General features: G+C 32.7%; 3 protein-coding genes across 3 annotated transcripts; 2 read left to right on the forward strand and 1 right to left on the reverse strand.

The window, feature by feature from the left end:
- Window positions 1–4,056: 4,056 nt before the first annotated feature.
- Window positions 4,057–9,904, reverse strand: LOC111422021 (ribosomal protein LP0). Its single transcript, XM_023055219.2, has 4 exons — window positions 9,818–9,904; window positions 9,512–9,602; window positions 4,496–5,251; window positions 4,057–4,284 (listed from the first exon to the last, which is right to left on the reverse strand). The coding sequence occupies exons 2-4, from the start codon at window positions 9,563–9,565 to the stop codon at window positions 4,141–4,143; spliced, it is 954 nt and encodes a 317-aa protein (XP_022910987.1). The 5' UTR covers window positions 9,566–9,602; window positions 9,818–9,904; the 3' UTR covers window positions 4,057–4,140.
- A 167-nt stretch (window positions 9,905–10,071) lies between these two features.
- Window positions 10,072–11,491, forward strand: LOC111422020 (Heparan sulfate 2-O-sulfotransferase). The gene is made up of 5 exons (XM_023055218.2): window positions 10,072–10,314; window positions 10,371–10,659; window positions 10,712–10,847; window positions 10,902–10,999; window positions 11,060–11,491. The coding sequence occupies exons 1-5, from the start codon at window positions 10,206–10,208 to the stop codon at window positions 11,421–11,423; spliced, it is 996 nt and encodes a 331-aa protein (XP_022910986.1). The 5' UTR covers window positions 10,072–10,205; the 3' UTR covers window positions 11,424–11,491.
- A 4,267-nt stretch (window positions 11,492–15,758) lies between these two features.
- LOC111422023 (4'-phosphopantetheine phosphatase) lies at window positions 15,759–17,811 on the forward strand. Its single transcript, XM_023055222.2, has 4 exons — window positions 15,759–16,385; window positions 16,764–17,112; window positions 17,167–17,455; window positions 17,510–17,811. Exons 1-4 carry the CDS (start codon window positions 16,153–16,155, stop codon window positions 17,704–17,706), a joined length of 1,068 nt encoding a protein of 355 aa, XP_022910990.1. The 5' UTR covers window positions 15,759–16,152; the 3' UTR covers window positions 17,707–17,811.
- Window positions 17,812–20,376: the final 2,565 nt, after the last annotated feature.

A 20,376-nucleotide genomic window follows, 5' to 3' on the forward strand; every position in this document is an offset into this window, starting at 1 on the left:
AGATATTACTTTAAATAAATCGATAATTCAATCAGAAGATTCTGGGCAGCCTAGAAAAGCAGTAACGAAACTAACCTGTTGTGGTTTTGTCCTGTACTACATCCAGTGCATTGTTTTAGTTTTGATTTTCTGTTACTTTCGTATATCCTGGTTGAACAAACACAACGCACTTCCTATTTCACAGCTTCCATGTCTTTCTTCAGTCCCATATCATAAATTATATCACTTTCCTGGCTTCAAGAATTAGTAGTATACTAATTGTTGCATGAAGAATGATTGATGAATAAAGGATAGGGAAATACTTCTTTTAATTTTCTTCTGCATGTCTCCTTCCTAATAAGATGTACTTGATAATAAAGTACATAAGACGATTCCCTTTCATGCTACTAAATGGAAAGCATCTGCCACATTAATCTTTTTTTGTGTGAAAACAAACCAGAAAACTACTTTTGAAAAGTAGCCACAGGACCAATTTTGGTTCGCAAATTTTTTCTATTTTAATTTCTGCTCAACAACTTTTAAAGTAATAATAATTTATTGCCACCAGTGGATTACAATGCATAATTCACATAACAGCAATAATAATAACCCAAATATATCCAGATTGTCTATAAATCATAACCCTTTTCCCAGCTTTTATGTGCCTCCCTACGTCTCCTCGCTGCCAACAGCTCCCCCATCCATCTTCTCTACTTCGCCATCTCTCCCAGCATCTGTCCAACACCTCCTCCCTTAACTCATCATACTCTATCAAAATATTTTTTTTAAATTAAAGTGAAGATAATAAAAGGAATTCAAGGTGTACATAATGATTGAAAAAGTACACTTGGAAATAGTAAAAACACTGGTGCACTTAAATAGAAAAGATAGAGCAGAATGTAACGAAGCTATCCATAGCGTAGATTTAAAAGAAATTGATAGTAGTACAGATATTACATGAGCAACAAGTTGGACAAATCAAGATGGATAAATGAAACGATAAAATATAAAACATCCAGTTAATAATTAATCACTGCGCAAGACCAAAATTAAACAAATAACAAAGCGGAAAGTTTCAGAGCGACATTTTCAACTACTAAATTTTTTTACATGTTATGACATCATAAATAAATCTAATTACCAACAAGAACTATTTAAATCATGAAATCACTAAGAGGATATGTAGAAAATAACAACCATAAAGCAAAAGAATATATAAATTCTTTCAAAGATCTATTTTTCATAATTTTAAAAAAACATCATTAGAGTAAGTAGACGTGTTGGCAATTGTATCATTATGTTGTCTCTGAGGTATGGTTTTGATTAGTTCTATCTTTAGTAAACAAAGATGCATAAATATTGCTGAAATTCTGAGTATCCGTCTTGAAATTGATTGCATCCTTAGTATAGTTAACGTGTACTATTTCGAGAAAAAGTCTATTATAGTATTTATTTTCACTATCTAAGAGCTTAACATTCTCAAAATCAAAAGTATGTTTGCAGTCATAAACATGTTGGGATAATGCACAAACAGTTTTTTCCAACCGGTAATTACTTTCATGTTTTTTAATTCTAGTTTTTAGCCATTGGGTTGTTTGGCCAACATACTTCCCGTTGCAATCATTACATGAAACATGGTAAACTAACTTTGACCTGTATTTGTCTTCAGTTTTGTCCTTAAGTAGTACAGATAGTCTGAGGAAAGAACGTGATAAAAGAAAAACTGGTAAGACGCAAAGCAGGGAGAATAGCAATATCAATGGCAATCAAGATTTCCAAAGACTGACAAATCAATTGTACTTTATGTAAACTGGATACGTAAGAGAAAATTAATAAACGCCAATTACCACGTAAACTAGTTCTTCAAATCATCACCTAAAGATTTTCGTTGCTAACTTTATCAAGACTAACTTATCATGCCAAAACTAAACATACGTTCTTTCATTTCCAGAATTGGAAAGAGAAAAGAATAAAAGGGAGTTTGGACAACATATTGCAGTTCATTGGCATATGAACAAATTATCAAAAAGAATCTATAAAACTCCAAGACATTTTTCAAAACAATCAGAAAGGTAGCACTACAGAATAACCAGAAATGACACTGACGTCGATTCGTTTCATGTTGGCGGCACCTCGCTTTGTGACCTCGATTGATTTCGCCATCTTATCACGAGTTACCAAAAGCACAGAATCAAGGTCCGTTGAGCAAACATACTATATAAGGTGATCAACTCCCTGTTGTTATGAACGTATCCGTCTTTAGAGACGTGCGATTCTAGTTCTAGGTATAGTGTTATTTTTAGTGATAGTACTAGTGTAAAACTAGAACTAACACTATACTTAGAACTAGAATAATTCGGGTTTAGCCGTCTTAAGAGACGTACGGCTAAACTCAAATGTTTCTAGTTCTAGGTCGAATGTTAGTTCTAGTGACAGTGCAAGTGTAAAACTAGAACTAACGCTATACATAGAACTAGAATCATTTGGGTTTAGCCGCACGTCTCTAAAGACGACTAAAAGACGTTCTAGGTATCGTGTTAATTCTACATAGTAACAGTGCTAGTGTAAAACTAAAACACTAGACCTAGAACAAGAAAGTTTTTTGTTCTAGGTCTAGTGTTAGTTCTAGTTTTAATTATTATGCAGTGCTAGACCTAGAACTAGAATCATTTGGGTTTAGCCACACGTCTCTAAAGACGGCTAAACCCAAATGTTTCTAGTTCTAAGTCTAATGTTAGTTCTAGTGACAGTACAAGTGTAAAACTAGAACTAACACTAAACCTAGAACTAGAATCATTTAGGTTTAGCAGTCTTTAGAGACGTGTGGCTAAACCCAAATGATTCTAGTTCTACTGTTAATACTAGTTTTAATTGTTATTAAACGCTAGATTGTTGTATATTTTTATTGAAGTAGTTGAAAGATTAAATATACGTATTAGAAAAGTACGTATATTAGATTATATAGTAGAACTAGAATCATTTGGGTTTAGCCGTCTTAAGAGACATGAACCAGAAGTGACACTAGCGGTATCCCGCCAAATCTTTACCACCAATAGCAACATACCTTGGTAACTCGCTATAACATGGCGTCAGATTTGGCGGGATACTGCCACTGTCACTTCTGGTTATTCTGTGGTATCACTAAATAAGAACTAACAATTACTTCCCCTAAAACTCCAGTTTTATTTGTTATGATTTCTTTCAATTTGACGACCTATAAAATGACATCTTGTAAACCCAAAAGTGTAACATTTATGCATAAACTGACTACATTTTCGTTGTAACATTTGGCATGACAATGTACACTACATTGTCCCTCTTCAAAACATTTTTCCATATGCAGTGACTTGTAACTTGATAACACTTTTCAACATTATTAGTAACAGCATACAATAAAATGTTTCGTACATAACAAGTCATTTTCAGAATAAATGTATCAAATAACAATAAAAATATAAGAAAAGTAATTAAAACTTGCGATACATCATCACCTTTTCAAAGATTATACATAAAACGAAGACATGAATACTGCACAACCTGAACCCTTCTTAAACTCCCATGGAATAACCATTAACCAATACATCGCTATAATTAAATTGAGCTAATACAAGAAATTCACAAAGGAGTCGTTTCAAACTGCGATAAAAACATCCTACTGTAGTACTCTTCTTAGGGAACGAAAAGCGCGCCTACAGAATAAATTAAGTAAAATTAGCAAGCTGATCATAAACGACAAGACTCAAAATCTTAACCAAATTCGTTAATATTAACTTATTTAACTTTACTTCAAGCATCTTAATATCATCTTTATTAACAAATAAACTACCCTTTTTAGTAAATAAAATAGGGTTGACCAAAAGAGCACGTCTCTTTTGTCTCCACACATAAGTGACTTAAATCCTCTATCATCAAGCTTCCAATCACTAATCAGGCAGGAATTTGAAATAATTGCGAATCATTAGCATAAAGGTGACAGAACAATACTTTAACTTTCAGAATAAATTGCTGGTATAAATTATTGTTCAGTACTTTTAACAAATTCTATAAGGTTTATAATAACAATACAAAATAATCAAATTATTTTTTAAGTTGCATTTATTGACTGGTCAGGCTGATAATAAATACAGCAAGATCATCAACATGTCAAAATGTTTAAACATTTTAATCAAAGAGACCGAATCCCATATCATCATCTTCAGATTCGGATTCCTCTTTCTTTTCTTCCTTGGCCGGAGCAGCAGCAGCGGCCGCTGGAGCTGCTGCAGAAGCAGCTGGAGCGGCGGCGGCAGCAAACTTACTTGGATCCTTAAAAAAATAATATTTTGAAACTATTTCCCACAAAACTAATTTATAAATTAAAAAATAAAATAGTTCAGAAGCGTAGCAATTTCATTAATGTTGCATATTGGGGGGTTCCGCTATTTCTAGCACCCAATATGTGATCAACACAATCAAAATGGTTCACTCATCACATTAAAAAAATATTTTAAAAAGTATAAAAATAAATATAAATTACCTTGATGTATTCTTTAATTGTTGTAGCTTCTTTAAATTCAACATCTGTAACTGCAGCAAGAGCCAAAAGATTTTTGAATCCATTGGCAATGCTATGTGGAGCAGATGCAACAGTTGGATAGCCAATGCTCAAACAGACTGAAGCCAAATTAGCAACGCCGACCATAAATCTTTCCCTAAGATCCTCTGGTTTTATATCCAAAATTTCCGGGGCAAAAATAGTTCCTGAATCGTAAACTTGTTCAACAATTAAACCATAAGAAAACGGAGAAATATTCAACATATTTAAAAGAGTGGCTTCAGAAGCACCAACTTTATCGCCGGGCTTCAAAATATGCACATCATTGATAATTTCAATTGTACCCTTGGAAATCTTGGTTGGGATGGAAAGAGCTTGGAAGAAAGATGTTTTTTCTGGACCCAACCCGGTGTTTTGGGCGGGAATGATGACAGAAAGTGGGGCGATGGCGCCGGGACGAGCTGGGGCACGGACTTTGTTTTCTAACAATCTATCGCGAACCTCAACGAGATCGCCGCGGGTAAATACAAAACCCACATTGCCCTTGATGTGCGGCAAGACCTTTTCTAAAGCTGGATTTCTTTCCAAATGCCCTTTAATAGCCTTGCGCATCATGGTGTTTTTGCCCATAAGTACGACAGCGCTACCCCTGAGGGACATGCGAATCTGCTGCATTTGCTTCGAGCCGACATTGTCAGCGCCCACAATAAAACACTTTGGATAATCTTCCAAAAGTTGCTATTAAAAAGAAAAAAATTAATTAATTTTTCTTATTTTGATGATGAAATAAAATGTGGAAGAATCTTGTAATTATCAGATTTATATTCCACATTGTCCTTCCAAGTTGGGGGGTTCAGCTATTTCTAGCACCCAACTTTTAGAAGTACTTAAGAGACGAAAAATTAATCATCACTATTAGAAATCTCAAAAATATAGATAAGAATGGTAGTAGACATTTCAAATTTTTTTGGCGATTTATTTCACTTAGAAGAGTAAAAGCAAAAGTTGTTGGTACAGTAAAAGACATTTTAATTACAGTTGACAGCAAAAACCATATTCGAACAGTACAAACTTTAACCATTAAGAAAATTATACATTTGGAATAACACTAATACTTTCTTGGAGGCAGGTTTGCTTAACAATAGCACTTAGACACTTCAGCATCGATTTTAGTCCATTCTGCCTTTAATGCTATTTTTAAGTCTATTAAGTTATTGTAATATTTTAATTTCTTCTTGAATATTGACAATAGGATTAAGATCTGGGCTTTATGATGGTGTTTTGAGGTGATCTGGAAAGTTGTACACAATCCAAAGACTCGAATCTAGCATGGTATGCTTCGAATCATTATCCTGTTAAAAGATAAAATCTCGATACATCCCAGTTTTTCTGCACATTGCTCAATTATATTTCAAAATGTTGTTACACCCCTTGCAGTCAATAATCCAACTAAAAAATGAAGATTTCGGACTCCTGCAGATGAAAAACATCCCCATAATTCCAAACTTCCACCACACTTGAATGTAGGTGTCTGATTATGTGGATATATTTTTTCTGGCCAAATTCTTACTCGTCCAGTCGATATTTTTATATTGAGTTTGGTCTCATCTGTGAAAATTACCATTTTCTAGAAGTTGAATTGTAAGTAAGGTACTTTTTTGCTAAGTGTTTGTCTAGCAAATTTAAAACACATAGAACTGGAGAAAAGAAATAATGAGAAGAAAATTACTCAGGCTTATTTTGCTGAATGTTCCACATCCAAATCAAAAGATGTTCAACTTATAGCGATGTAATTTCCGCTGATATACCTCTATAGAAAATGGGCAACAAAAAATTGGTATTGTTCCTAGAATCATACACAGAGTACAAAGTACCATCGGAAAATACATTTCGCACAAAATATATTAAGAAACTTTACAAAATTACCATAGACCACATACAGAAGTGCATGAACGGTCGCTCTTTAATAATAATAATAATAATAAGTTTATTGCCACATAGTTAATACAAGAGAAAAATAATATATATGTATACATAAACGAATAAGTAATGCATGTTGACAAAAGGTCAGTTTATCGCCAAAGGCGATGTCTTCCAAAAGACCCAACCAGCAACGTAAGTTAAAAAAAAATCAATATGGCTATATAAATAATTCAACATTTAAGCAAAAAGAAGAAAAAGAGCAAAGAGGAAAAACAACACAACGAGTACAGTTGATAAAGAGGAAGAGAAAGAAAAAGAGGAGAGAAGCAGGCGATATTAATAGTTAGATTCCGATAATTGTAATGATAATAGATAATCCCTTAAGCAGACCTTAAATGTCAGAAAACTACGAGTGTTGCATATTTTCATGGGTAAACTATTCCAAAGCTTTATAGCCTGCACCGTGAAAGATCCATGATATCTCTCATGGACTGAGTCTCATCAGACTGTGCTCTAGTAGGCAGACCGCGAGACGACATGAATTGAAAGTTCGTGTACAAGTATCCTGGGGTCCGAGAAGAAAGTATCTTATACAGCGTTGTCAGTATACGGAATGATCTGCGCTTTTAGACAGTCAACATTTGAAGGTGATTACGATATTGCGTAACATGGTCGTACTTACCCAGGTCAAAAATAAAGCTTTTTGTAGATTTTAATCGACGAAACAACAGATGCGACAGGAAGATATGTGGCAAATGTCACTATTGGTATTTTGATTCATGATGAGTTGCTCACTAAACAACAATTTTTATTTCGTGCTTGATACAGCGAATCTTTTCGATAATTCTATTAAGATTTTGGGTTCGACTTTCAACAGAGACATGATTTTACTCTTTGTATCAGATGCTGCTCTTAACTTGCACTTAACTTGTCTTACACACGGACTTCATCGAGTTTGTGAGCAAATTCGAGGTGTGTACACTAACGTTGACCGGCTTATCGTCAATGTGAAAAAAGTATATTTAAAAGCGCCGTCAAGAGTAGCAATTTTTAACGAAATAGTGCCTTGTCTTCCTCCATAACCGGTAACAACTCGCTGCGGAACATGGATTGAAGCGACAAGCTACTATGCCACTAAGTTCGAAATAATTGGGAATGTGTTTGATGCATTAGATGAAGACGACGCTGCGTTAATCAAAATTTCAAAGGACCTACTAAATGACAATACAATAAAATCAGTCTTAATTTTCATTGCATCAAATGATGGCTTCCTTAGTGAATCAATAAAAACATTGGAAACAGCAGGGCTTCCGCTTTCTACATAGGTTGAAGTAGTGATACAAGCTCTGAACATGCTATTCGCAATAAATCTCATCATAGATACAAAAGGATTATCTATATTTAATACTATAAGTACATACTTTACAAAAAATAATATTCCTTTGAATAATATTGTTGCATGTGCTACTGATGGAGCACCATTTGAAGCAGAAAGTGCCAAATGTTTTATGTATTCATTGTGTACAGACATCTTGTAGGAAAATATTTAAGTATGAGTCTTCATTCATCATTAACTTTAATAATTAGAGCCGTGAACAAAATCAAATCCAATGCAAAGAACGATAGAATATTTCGGCAGCTTTGTGAGGATAATAATGAAGATTTCATCAAGTTACTTTTGCACACAGAAGTTCGATGGCTGTCAAAGGGTACATGTTTGGCTAGATTTGTAGCATTATATGAGTGTCATACAATTTTTGGAAAGTAATGATGAGACCAATCTGTGTCAACAATTAAAAGCAGTAAAGAATGATTCCTTCTACTTGGCAGATATTTTCAAGAGAGTTAACGATATCAATTTGCAGCTTCAAGGAGCTAATAGCTTTGTTCCACAGCAAGCGGTACTCGTCAAATGCAATTGCACATGTCAAGTAATGTCACATTTCAGCGGATTTCATTGCATTATTTAACTGTGCAATTGCATTTGACGAGTCCACGACGAGTCAAACCGCTGGTTGGAACAAAGCTAATAAAACTCTTATAGAATGCCAAAGTATTGTGCCATTATTTATTGACAAGCTTCAAGTACTTAATCATAATCTATTGAAGAGAGAATTTCATCAGTTTCCCCATTTATCATGTATAAAAGATGATGTAACTCCAGAGGATTTCAGAGTTTTTCAATGTATAAGAATATGATATGAACAGAAGATTGTGTTTCTGTTTTATTTTCTATTTCTCTTTTAGTTTTTATATCATTTTTCATTTACTTTGTTTAACCTCACCTACAGATTTAAAAGATATCCATATTTTAATATTTAATTTTTTATAGAGCATATTTTCATACTTAAGCAGCATATTTTGACTCTTATGGAACATTTTTTAAGCGCTCAAACTACCATTTTGGAGCATATTTTTGGTTGCCCTACTTATGAATGATTTTCTAACAGTATTAAAACTTTTAAAACCAAGTTTTTAATATACTTTTGTGCTGTTGAAGGTTAACATAAACACCAAAGACCTATTCAAGACTGTTGTAGCCAGTGCCACACCACTTATGGTAGGATCCTTAGGGATTTGATGACATAGGGATGAATGCTTTCTTCTTATTAGCATCAATCAATTTACATTTCATAATGCTTTGTTAACTTCACTTTTTATAATTTTACACCACATATTGGGTAATAGAGGAGCTGCATTTCATTATTTTTAAGATTTCAAGCCAAGATTTTCGTTTTATATGAAATTTTATTATCAGTTTACTTCAAAAGTTCAATTGACTTCCTACCCACTTTGAATTTTCCGCAATTTTTAATAATAATTCAACTGACTGAAGTTTTTTGAAAAAAACAATGCTCAACAATCAGAATGGGGACAAAACACAACTAAAAATCTTGTATAACAAAAATACAATCTTGCAACCTATTCGAATATAGTTTTTGCTGATAATTGTTAATAAAATGCTCTTTCGCCTACAGTTTTCGAACTGTATAGATAATCAAGACTTTTGCTTTTACTCTAGTTTTCGGTAGGTGTGTGAATACAGATTTTGCATATTATATGTATAAAACTTACGATTAGTTTTAAGAAATAATTGGATTTCCAGGTTGCTTTGTCCTCCCTACCCATCTTCGTAGTTAGGGACTCGTAGTTTCGAATTTAAGAACTGCGAAAGAGAATAAAAAATTAAGATGTATGACATAACCTCAATCTTAAGTACACTACATAACCTCAAAAATAAAAAAATAATGCAATTTTAAATCAAAATATAACAAATAATCTAATTTATATAAAGCATATTAGCAATTATTGTTAATAAAAACGAATTATTTAAATGGATGTTTGTTTAATTTCCAGATAAAAGTTAAGAAAGCAACTTACCAAAGCGAGAATCACGAGCGCAATGAACGAGTGTTTCCGTTAAACGTCACCGGGAAAATTTTGTTTGGTGGTAACACTGATTGATAGCGGGAAATTTAAATATAAAAATAATCTTATTATAATACTTGGAACTAACACATTTATGAAGAAAAATACAAAATAAAACAAATATATCAACAATTAAATAAGTTATTTAAACTTAATAAATAAATGCGTTTACAATTAAATTTGTAATGTTTTTATAATCTAACCCAACTTTACCTGTTGACGTTTGAGGTGTGTATACAATAATATGTTTATAACGTTTAAAATGAAAACTTTTATTGAAACAAGATAAAAGATATAAAAATATATGGATAACTATCCATAAAAACTAACGTAAAAGGAAATGTTAAAATTCAGGTTGGGTTTATTCTTAACAGTTTTTTGCACAGCTGTTATCGCTTTTGTACTACAATATCAAATTTTAAAACTACAAGACGAGTTAGTTAAATTCGGTGAGTCCCTTCTCGAGAAAGTATAGCTTATTTACTTTTAAATTATTTGTTTATAGAGAATTTAAAGAAAATAGAGGAAAACATAATAAATGAAGATGTTGAGGATGTTGATGATGTGGTCGTTATTTATAACAGAGTTCCCAAAACGGGATCAACTAGTTTTGTGGGCGTAGCATACGATTTATGTAAAAAAAATAATTTCCATGTTATCCATGTAAATATCACGGCTAACAATCATAGACTATCTTTACCTAATCAGTATAAACTTGTAAATAATATCACGAAATGGAGTGATATGAAACCAGCTTTATATCATGGTCATTTTGCATATTTAGATTTTACAAAGTATTTAGAAATGAATTGTCTGTTATAATCAATAATTTATTGATGTTTTTAGATTTAGCAAACATAAACCAATGTATATTAACATAATAAGAAAACCACTTGATAGATTAGTATCTTATTATTATTTCTTAAGATATGGAGATGATTTCCGACCACATTTAGTAAGAAGAAAACATGGTGATACAATGGTAATTTTTCAAAAATTGTCTTAAACAAACATTTTAATAATTTGACTTTTTAAGACTTTTGATGAATGTGTTAGTAAATCTCAACCAGATTGTGATCCAAATAACATGTGGCTTCAAATACCATTTTTTTGTGGGCACACTGCTAATTGCTTGTAAATTTTACCTTCATAATTGTTTAATTAATTCTTTTTAAATTAATACTACTATTTTAGAAAACCAGGAAATAAATGGGCACTACAAGAAGCTAAAAAAAACTTAATAAATAATTATTTACTAGTAGGAGTAACGGAAGATATTGAAAGCTTCATAAATATCCTAGAACTAACAATTCCTCGGTTATTTATTGGTGCTATGGACTATTTCAATCACAGCAATAAATCAAATTTGAGGAAAACGGCTCATAAAGAAGCACCAACTGAAGAAACTGTTAAAAAGATACAGAATTCAGTCGTTTGGCAAATGGAAAACGAATTATATGAGTTTGCTTTAGAACAATTTAATTTTGTTAAAAAACTCTCGCTTGGCGAAAAATCTCAAAGATTCTTTTTTGAAAAAATTCGACCTAAATCTTCTTAGATCACTTGATTAAATTATATATTATATAAAGTAGTTAATATTGTAAATAAAGAGTATTATTAAAATGATGTGGAAGATATTTTTTTTTGTTTTTAGAATGTAGGAAAAGAACATTGTGGATATTGACATTGAAGATAAACAAGACTTGGCTTGACTCCCAATTGTAAGGGCCATAGTATCCATGATGAATAAAATCGGTGAGAAACCTTTGTTAAAAATTGTCTACAGTCTTGACACTACAATGCATTTCTTGAGTGTCTGCTCCTAGGTATCGTTCTGATAAACTTGTTGATGCTAAATCATTATAGATTGGCCCTATAACTCCTTTAATGGCGGCTTGTAAAGATGAAAAGTACTAAGAGTACCACTGCTTCCACTTTCCCAGGGGGACAATAATTATGTTGTGATTTATCATTGATAGTGGGAGCATAACATATTGAAGTGTATGTGGGGTCGTCTGACCCCAGTATGCCTTATGCGTGATATTTTTGGTTAAGTATTATAGTTTGAAAAATTTTAAATAGTTTTAGCTTGGTAAGTTTTAAAATGTTAAGGTTTGCTAAGTCACACAGGTATACTTTTTCATTTTAATAACTTTATGGCAACTACAACTGTTAAGGAATTAGAGATCGAAATCAATAAAATTTTGATAGAAGAAGAGCAAGAAGACGCTTTTGTAAGGAAAAAGAATGTGAAAAAGATTTGGATTGCCTTGATGAACAAGAAGTTTCAGATACTGAGGAGACAAGAAATTACATGTTGCAATATCAACAAAAAATGGTTATAAGGAAAACTTCAAAGTTCCAGAGTGCAGAGGAAGACGTGCGAATAGAAATATAATATCGTTTATGCCATGATCAAAGGACCTCTGGACTAATCTCTGAAAGCTTGGTCTGTTTTATTTAATAAAAACATAACATTTTAAATAAAATTGTCACTCATACCAATCAAGGAATTGCACGAAACATTCGTTTATTAGCTACATTCTAAGCGTATTACCGCAGTTAGATATAGTAAAAATTCGAGGCTTGATTAAACTGCTTTTTCGTTATGGAGTAAATGGATTGGCATATGCAAGTACCGAACTCATATGGTCAAAATAAGTTGGTATACCGTTATACAGAGCATCCATGTTTTCAAAAGTTTTCTCATCATCTTGTTTGCGTTTTGATAACAAAGATACCAGAGCAATGCAAAGAACAAGTGATAAATTTGCTCCTATTAGGGAAATCTGAGACACTGAAATCTGGGCCAGTGCCATAAATTCTCCCACCTATCAGCTATGAAAACACCTTTCCAAGATTCTGTCTCCTTTTACTGGTAAAACAGAGTCATATGTCAGAGATTCCACACATTTCGTAGAATCAATTAGGGGTATGAAGCTAGACCCTCAGGATATGCTGGTAAGTTTCGACGTAAAATCTCTATTCACCAGAGTATCAGTCAAAGATGCCGTGGATGATCTTCACCAGAAACTCATTTGCCCAAGTATGTCCCAGGACTAGTGGAGTACTGCCTATCGTCGACATATTTCAGCTGAAAGAGGGAATTCTACGAGTTATGCGAAAGGGCAGCGATGGGATCACCTCTGTCTCCTGTGATAGCCAATTTTTACATGGAGATGTTTGAAGAGGAAGCGTTAAAGAAGAGTCCTTGGAAACGAAGCTATGGCTCCGTTACGTCGATGACACATTCGTGATCTGGCAACATGGAAAAGAGCAACTCCAGGAATTTCTAGACCACTTCAATTCACAGCACCCCATGATAAAATTTACCATGGAAACAGAAACTGCAAAAGAGTTGCCATTCCTGGATGTGTTAGTCACTAGGAAGACAGACGGGGGCATGGAACTGGGAGTATATCGAAAGAAGACGCATACGAATAGGTACCTGTAGGCTTCATCCCACCACCACCCACAACAAAAGAGGTCCGTGATTCAAGCCTTATTCCAGCAAACAGAGAGGATATGCGATAAAGAGAACCTAAGAAAAGAACAAAGATTCCTAGAAGATGTGTTGCAGGAGAACGGCTCTACGATGAAAGATATCCGACGCGCCATTTGGATATAGAAAAAGTGGCCAAAACTACCATTTACAGATTTATGCAATATGCTCAAAACTGCTCTGACATGTCCTACCAATGGGCTACGGAAGGCACTATAAGCACTGATATTGTGGTTTAATGCCGTCAGATTTCACGTAATCACTACCAGTGATTAATGCTCAATACCAGATTGTACTAGCTGAACGGCAGTCCTGGTTCGAAACCGAAAATTCTTTGGTTCAGGCAGATATTTGCATGTTCACAAATGGATCAAAAACGTCGGAAGGGGTCGGGGCAGGAATATACTGCTAGTCACTTCGGATTAAGCAAGCTTACAGCCTGGGTACGTACTGTACTGTATTTCAGGCAGAAGAATTTGCTATTGATATGGTTGCTAAAATCCTTCTTGAGAGAGGAAGAAAAACATGGCAGTACGATTTTTCTCAACCAGTCAAGTTGTTCTTCAGGCCGTGAAAACGGTGTCGGCTCTGGTTAATGATTGTAAAAGACCTTTAAACACAATGAGTTGTGGTAAGAAAGTTTCTCTGATCTGGTTCCCAGGTCACTTTGAGGTTGCTGGCAATGAAGCGGAAGATGAGCTATTACAAGAGGGCAGCACTAAAGCGTTTGTGTTATTAATAACAATAATAATACTTTATTGACGATAACACCATTTACATGATTTTCGCAAGTCAGACACATGTATAATTATGTGTGTGAGTTATGGCCAGAACTAATCGTTTTATATTGGATGTTATTTTTAATGTAGAGAAGGCAGTGGAAGATGTTAAGGCATGGAATTGTTCACAGTCCAAATTTGCCATCACTCTGACGCATCTTCTCTGGGCTTCAAAAACTCGATTGGTATGGGCAGAATGACCCCTAGCTAATAAGGCGTAGGTGGCATGACTAAAGAAATAACCATAATATATGCCCAACAGTACATGGAAAGGGACCAAGTGATGTAGTCTGCGAATTGCAAAAATGGCGGTAGTCAGTTTTTTTATTAAATGTGAAACATGTGATTCCCATGTAAGGCCCGAGTCAAGGTTAATTCCCAGATACTTAACAGGCGCCGTGCAAGTATCTAGACGTCTAAGAAAAAAATTTAAGGTTTGCGTTTTGGATTCGTTCACGCTGAGTCTATTTTTTTGAAACTCGTTAATGATGATCGCGCGTGAATCCATCGTACGACGATGCAATGTATCGACAACATCCTTGCAAACCGTGGCTACTATATCATCAGCAAAGAGAATCATACTTGAATCCCTCGGAATGATTTTGGGCAGGTTATTGACGAAAATTAAAAATAGAACTTGACCCAGAACTGAGTCCTGGGGACACCATGTATGACTGGTAAACGGCTAGAATTTTGCCCACAATAGGAGACATATTGAAGTCTATTAGTCAAGTACGACTCTATAAGCTGGACACTATCCGCCTTTATATGAAATGTGCTTAGTTTGTTAATAAGTAAAACATGAGTCAAACGCCTTCGTTAGATCATAAAATGCGGCTTGTAAATAATTGTTGGCCTCAAAACAATCTTGAATAATCCGAGCTAATGCTTGAACAGCACTCGTCGTTGATTTTTTCCTTCTGATGCCAAACTGCCTCGAATTTAACATATTGTTTGATGTTATTTGCGATGGTCAAATATAGGATTGTACTGTGGGCTGAAAAGAGATTTCGCCTACTGTGGACCAGTTCTCCTGGAATGAGACACGTTAAGTTGTTTATTAACATCATCACTGTTAAATCCGGGAATATTTTAGGACTTGCTCGTAGCAGCGTTAAAGTCCTATGGTCCTAATGGGTGTCTTTAAAGATACACCTCAAATTGTTAGGTCTAGCCTACGATGTTGAATGCCGAGTATGTACGGAGGACGAGGAAACGATTGAGCATGTTTTATGTTGAGCCCTGCTGTTAATTGTATTAGATTCTCGATTTTTTTGTCGGAGTTTATCTCTCCAAAGGATCTGAATGACTTTACACCGAGAAAGGTATTAATGTTCGTTAAGAGCATACTAGATCTACCCGATATATAATTTATGTAGTGTAATGTTGAAAACTTTCGAATTTGTATGGATGCATAATAATATCAAAAATGTATGTTTTGTGTAAGTTTGGTTGCATAACAATTTTAATTTATTTTTGTTATTTATAAAAATCTTGGACTTTGTAGTAATTGTACATTTCCAGGATATTTACAATTATTTAAATTAAAAAGCTCATTTAAAATAAACTGATTGCGTGTCAATGTTTTTCGGTCAAAGTACAAAAGTTCACTTAAAAAAAGGCATACGTTGACAGTAAATTTGAAATGATCTAAATCTTGTTGTTTTTTATGTAAACTTAACGCATTCAGTAGTAAATTAACAATCGTTTACGTAATATTTTTCAAAAGATATAAAACGGTAGATAAACGAACGCATCAAAAATACATAAATAGATAAAGTACACTGCCAGTGATGCACACACGTACACACAAAAAGTATAGGAAATGTAGATAACAAATTATTTATTTATAAATAGAAGTTTAAATAGTGAGAAAACTGATAAAAAGATCCTAAAACCAAACAGTTCGTTTTAACCGAAATTTGGAACAATATTACAAGTACATTTAACCATAGGAAAAATTAATACCAAATGAGGTTAGGTCCGATAGTGAAATAGTCGAAAACATGGAAATTTGTCCCCTTTTACAAGAACCAGAGGAATACTTACCAGACACCATCGATTTACGCAACAATCCAAAAGAAAGGGATTATTGGTTACCTTGTTTGGAGAGAATGGTTAGAAAATTTGTTGACAAAGCTAGCATTTTAAATCCTCACAAACCACAAGCTAAAGAAGAAGCTGAACATTGCTTTAGGATATTTCAGGAAATGATTAAAAGACTAAACAATAATCCAGAGTAAGTTGGTTATTTATTGGATTTATTAAAGTGAGTTTTCATATTTTCTTATGCCAAATTGCTTTGTATGAGCTGTGCCAAAAATATAATTATAATAAATATTCTCCACAATTTTAATACCTATATTAATTTTAATAAAAAGATTTTCATTAAAATTATAATTTTTTATATACTAAATTTGACATTTAATTTTTTTGTAGGTTATGTTTAACTTCAAATAATTTTTTAAAAGTGTTTTGGGTGTTCTATTTAAAAATTGTTTATTTATATTTATTGTTGTAGATAAAGAGACACTTTAGATTACCTTAGATATACAAATTATATTTATTTTTTTTATAATGACACAGCACATTTTTTTTTATTTTTTTTTAACTGTAGAATAATGAATCCATTAAGTATTCGAACATTATTAGAATTTAATGAAAAAACTTTAAGAAGCAATAATTTTACGGACGCTTGGTTGGTACAAAAGCAAAAAGAAACGAAAACTGCATTCAGGGAATTCTCCTCGAGGTTAAAATACATTGATAATATAGATACATTTGGAGTAAGATGGTTGGAATTGGTAAAAGGTTTACTCGCAGGAAATATGTTCGATTGGGGCGCAAAAGCGGTTACAGATTTATTAGAAACAACTGGAAGTTTTGGGTTAGGTGACGCAATGAATACAATTCAAAAACGTCCTTGGTTTATAGATGATTTGGATGAGTGGATTGAGACATTACAGGTAATCTAAAAAATTAAATTGAAATAACATTAATTTTTATTGATTTATTTTTAGAAAAAGTCATACAAAAAAGTGGTGATATTTGTAGATAACGCTGGAGTAGATTTTGTATTAGGTGTAATTCCTTTAGCGAGGGAGTTTATTAAACGTGATACCGATGTGATATTGTCAGCTAACACATTTCCTGCTCTTAACGATATCACCATCAAGGAATTAAACTGTTGTCTACAAGAAGCTAGTCTTCATTGTCCTGTTATTAAAAATGCAGTTGACAGCAAAAAATTACAGGGTATTGAAAACGGACAAGGCGGACCTTGTTTAGATCTTAGTAAACTAAATTCAGGTTTGAAATGACTAAAACAAAGTTATGGTGGAATAAAAAGAATCGTCATTTTAGGTCTATGTGATAAAATGAAAAATGTTGATCTGGTTATGTTAGAGGGAATGGGTCGGGCTGTGCACACAAACCTAAAAGCGAAATTTAACATTGACAGTGTTAAATTAGCCGTTTTAAAGAACGAATGGCTCGCCCAAAGCTTGGGGGCCCAACAATTTTCCATTATTTTTGAATTCAAGCCGGCACCTACGTTTTAATGTACCTGAACTGTTAAACTGAGTGTTTGCTTTAAATTATTTCGATATGTGCATATATAATTTTAATGTTCTATTTTGCAATAATATATTATAATTTAATTTAAACTCTTATTCATTCATTAACTTAACACAAAACTGTATATGCAGACTTCATCAAAAGCTATCCTGTCTCCAATAGAAGTTCCATTTTCATATATGAAATCCTGTTGCATATGAATATTGTATCCTTGTAAATAATATAGCCCCTAAGTAATATGTTCATAAAGGTCAATTTCTACTTAAACTTACTTGTTCCAATTTCTAACTTAACTTTCATTTAAGTTATTGGAACCTAGCATTTTTCATTTTTGAGTTATTTTGGTTTTAAGGTTTTTTTTGGCAAATTTCACCAAGCATTTTAAAACCACATATTTCAGCCAACGTTCATTTAAAAAAGCTCTAAATTGGCACGGTTATTTTTCAGATATTGTTAAATAGATTGTTGTTGTGTTCAAGTATCTTACACAGGGATGGTCAAAAATTGTATTACTGTTTCTCCATATTCAATGGTAAGAAAGTCGAAAATTTTAAATGGCACGCCTCATATTTTTTTAGCCTACCAGAAAGAGAATTTAATCCTCTACAAATTATCTATAAACATTCATATACCTATTTATTGTAGTTTTCCTCATATTGGTAAATTTATCAACATCATACATAGAACTCCAGAAACCATTTGTGTTTTTGTTACAATTTATTTTCACAATTACCTACGATTGATAATCTTTTAGTTTACTAGCTTTCATTTGCCAAAAATACAACAAACAGAAGAAAATTCAAAATTGTAGGAATAGTAGACCCTAAAAAAGTTCTAACTAGTGATGGAACGGATAGTGATTTTGCGAAAAGCCGGATATTCGGCATTCGGCCGGATATCCGGTTATCCGGCATATCTATCCGGCCATTATCGTTATAATTTCTGGTGCATTTCTGAAGTGATACCCTATATTGCCACATTATTGCGATATTTGAATAAAAATGAAATTAATAAGAAAGCTGATAAGATATGTCAACTTATTTGGATCCAAGATACAACTCTAAGAAGCAACTCTAAAAAGAGGATACTTTAATAATTGGCGGTATTTCCACAAGGATCCTTCAAGAAATTAATTTTATAGCAAATTTTGAAAGTCATCGATGAAAATTGCAGTATCGAAAATTTTATCAAAACTTCAAATATTGTTTTCTCAAAAACGAAAAGTTGTTTTTTAAAATGGGTTGGTTCATTGGAAAGAGGACACTTTTATTAACACTTTCGGATATTTTCATACTCATATTCCAAGAACTTGATTTTATACGAATTTTTAAAACTTGATCGGCGAAAATTGTAAAATTCGAAAAAATTGTCAATCATTTCAAAAATTTATTTCTCAAGAACTGAAAGTGATTTTTCAAAACGGCTTTTTGCATTAAAAAGAGGATACTTTAATTAATAATTGGCGATATTTCCACAAGGATCTTTCAAGAAATTAATTTTATAGCGAATTTTGAAAGTTATCGATGAAAATTGCAACATCGAAAATTTTATCAAAACTTCAAATATTGTTTTCTCAAAAACTAAAAGTTATTTTTCAAAATGGGTTAGTTCATTGGAAAGAGGACACTTTTATTAACACTTTGGGAAATTTTCATACTCATATTCCAAGAGCTGGATTTTATACGAATTTTTAAAACTTAATCGGCGAAAATTGTAAAATTCGAAAAACTTATCGATTATTTCAAAAATTTATTTCTGAAGAACTAAAAGTGATTTTTCAAAACGGCTTTTTGCATTAAAAAGAGGATACTTTAATCAATAATTGGTGATATTTCCACACGGATCCTTCAAGAAATTAATTTTATAGCGAATTTTGAAAGTCATAGATGAAAATTGCAACATCGAAAATTTTATCAAAACTTCAAATATTGTTTTCTCAAAAACGAAAAGTTATTTTTCAAAATGGGTTGGTTCATTGGAAAGAGGACACTTTTATTAACACTTTCGGATATTTTCATACTCATATTCCAAGAACTTGATTTTATACGAATTTTTAAAACTTGATCGGCGAAAATTGTAAAATTCGAAAAAATTGTGAATCATTTAAAAAATTTATTTCTCAAGAACTGAAAGTGATTTTTCAAAACGGCTTTTTGCATTAAAAAGAGGATACTTTAATTAATAATTGGTGATATTTCCACAAGGATCCTTCAAGAAATTAATTTTATAGCGAATTTTGAAAGTTATCGATGAAAATTGCAATATCGAAAATTTTATCAAAACTTCAGGTATTGTTTTCTCAAAAACGAAAAGTTATTTTTCAAAATGGGTTTGTTCATTGGAAAGAGGACATTTTTATTAACATTTTGGGAAATTTTCATACTCATATTCCAAGAGCTGGTTTTTATACGAAGTTTTAAAACTTAATCGTCGAAAATTGCAAAATTCGAAAAAATTGTCGATTACTTCAAAAATTTATTTCTCAAGAACTGAAAGTGATTTTTCAAAACGGCTTTTTGCATTAAAAAGAGGATACTTTAATCAATAATTGAAAGTGATAACAGCAAGAGTTTTGTTAGTAATGAATGTGATGATAAATTACAAGCGAAGAGAAGAAAACTAGACGAAACTGCAACAAGAGATTTTATATATCG

This window comes from Onthophagus taurus, chromosome 6 (genome assembly GCF_036711975.1).
Source record: "Onthophagus taurus isolate NC chromosome 6, IU_Otau_3.0, whole genome shotgun sequence".
In the NCBI taxonomy this organism is placed as follows: domain Eukaryota; kingdom Metazoa; phylum Arthropoda; class Insecta; order Coleoptera; family Scarabaeidae; genus Onthophagus; species Onthophagus taurus.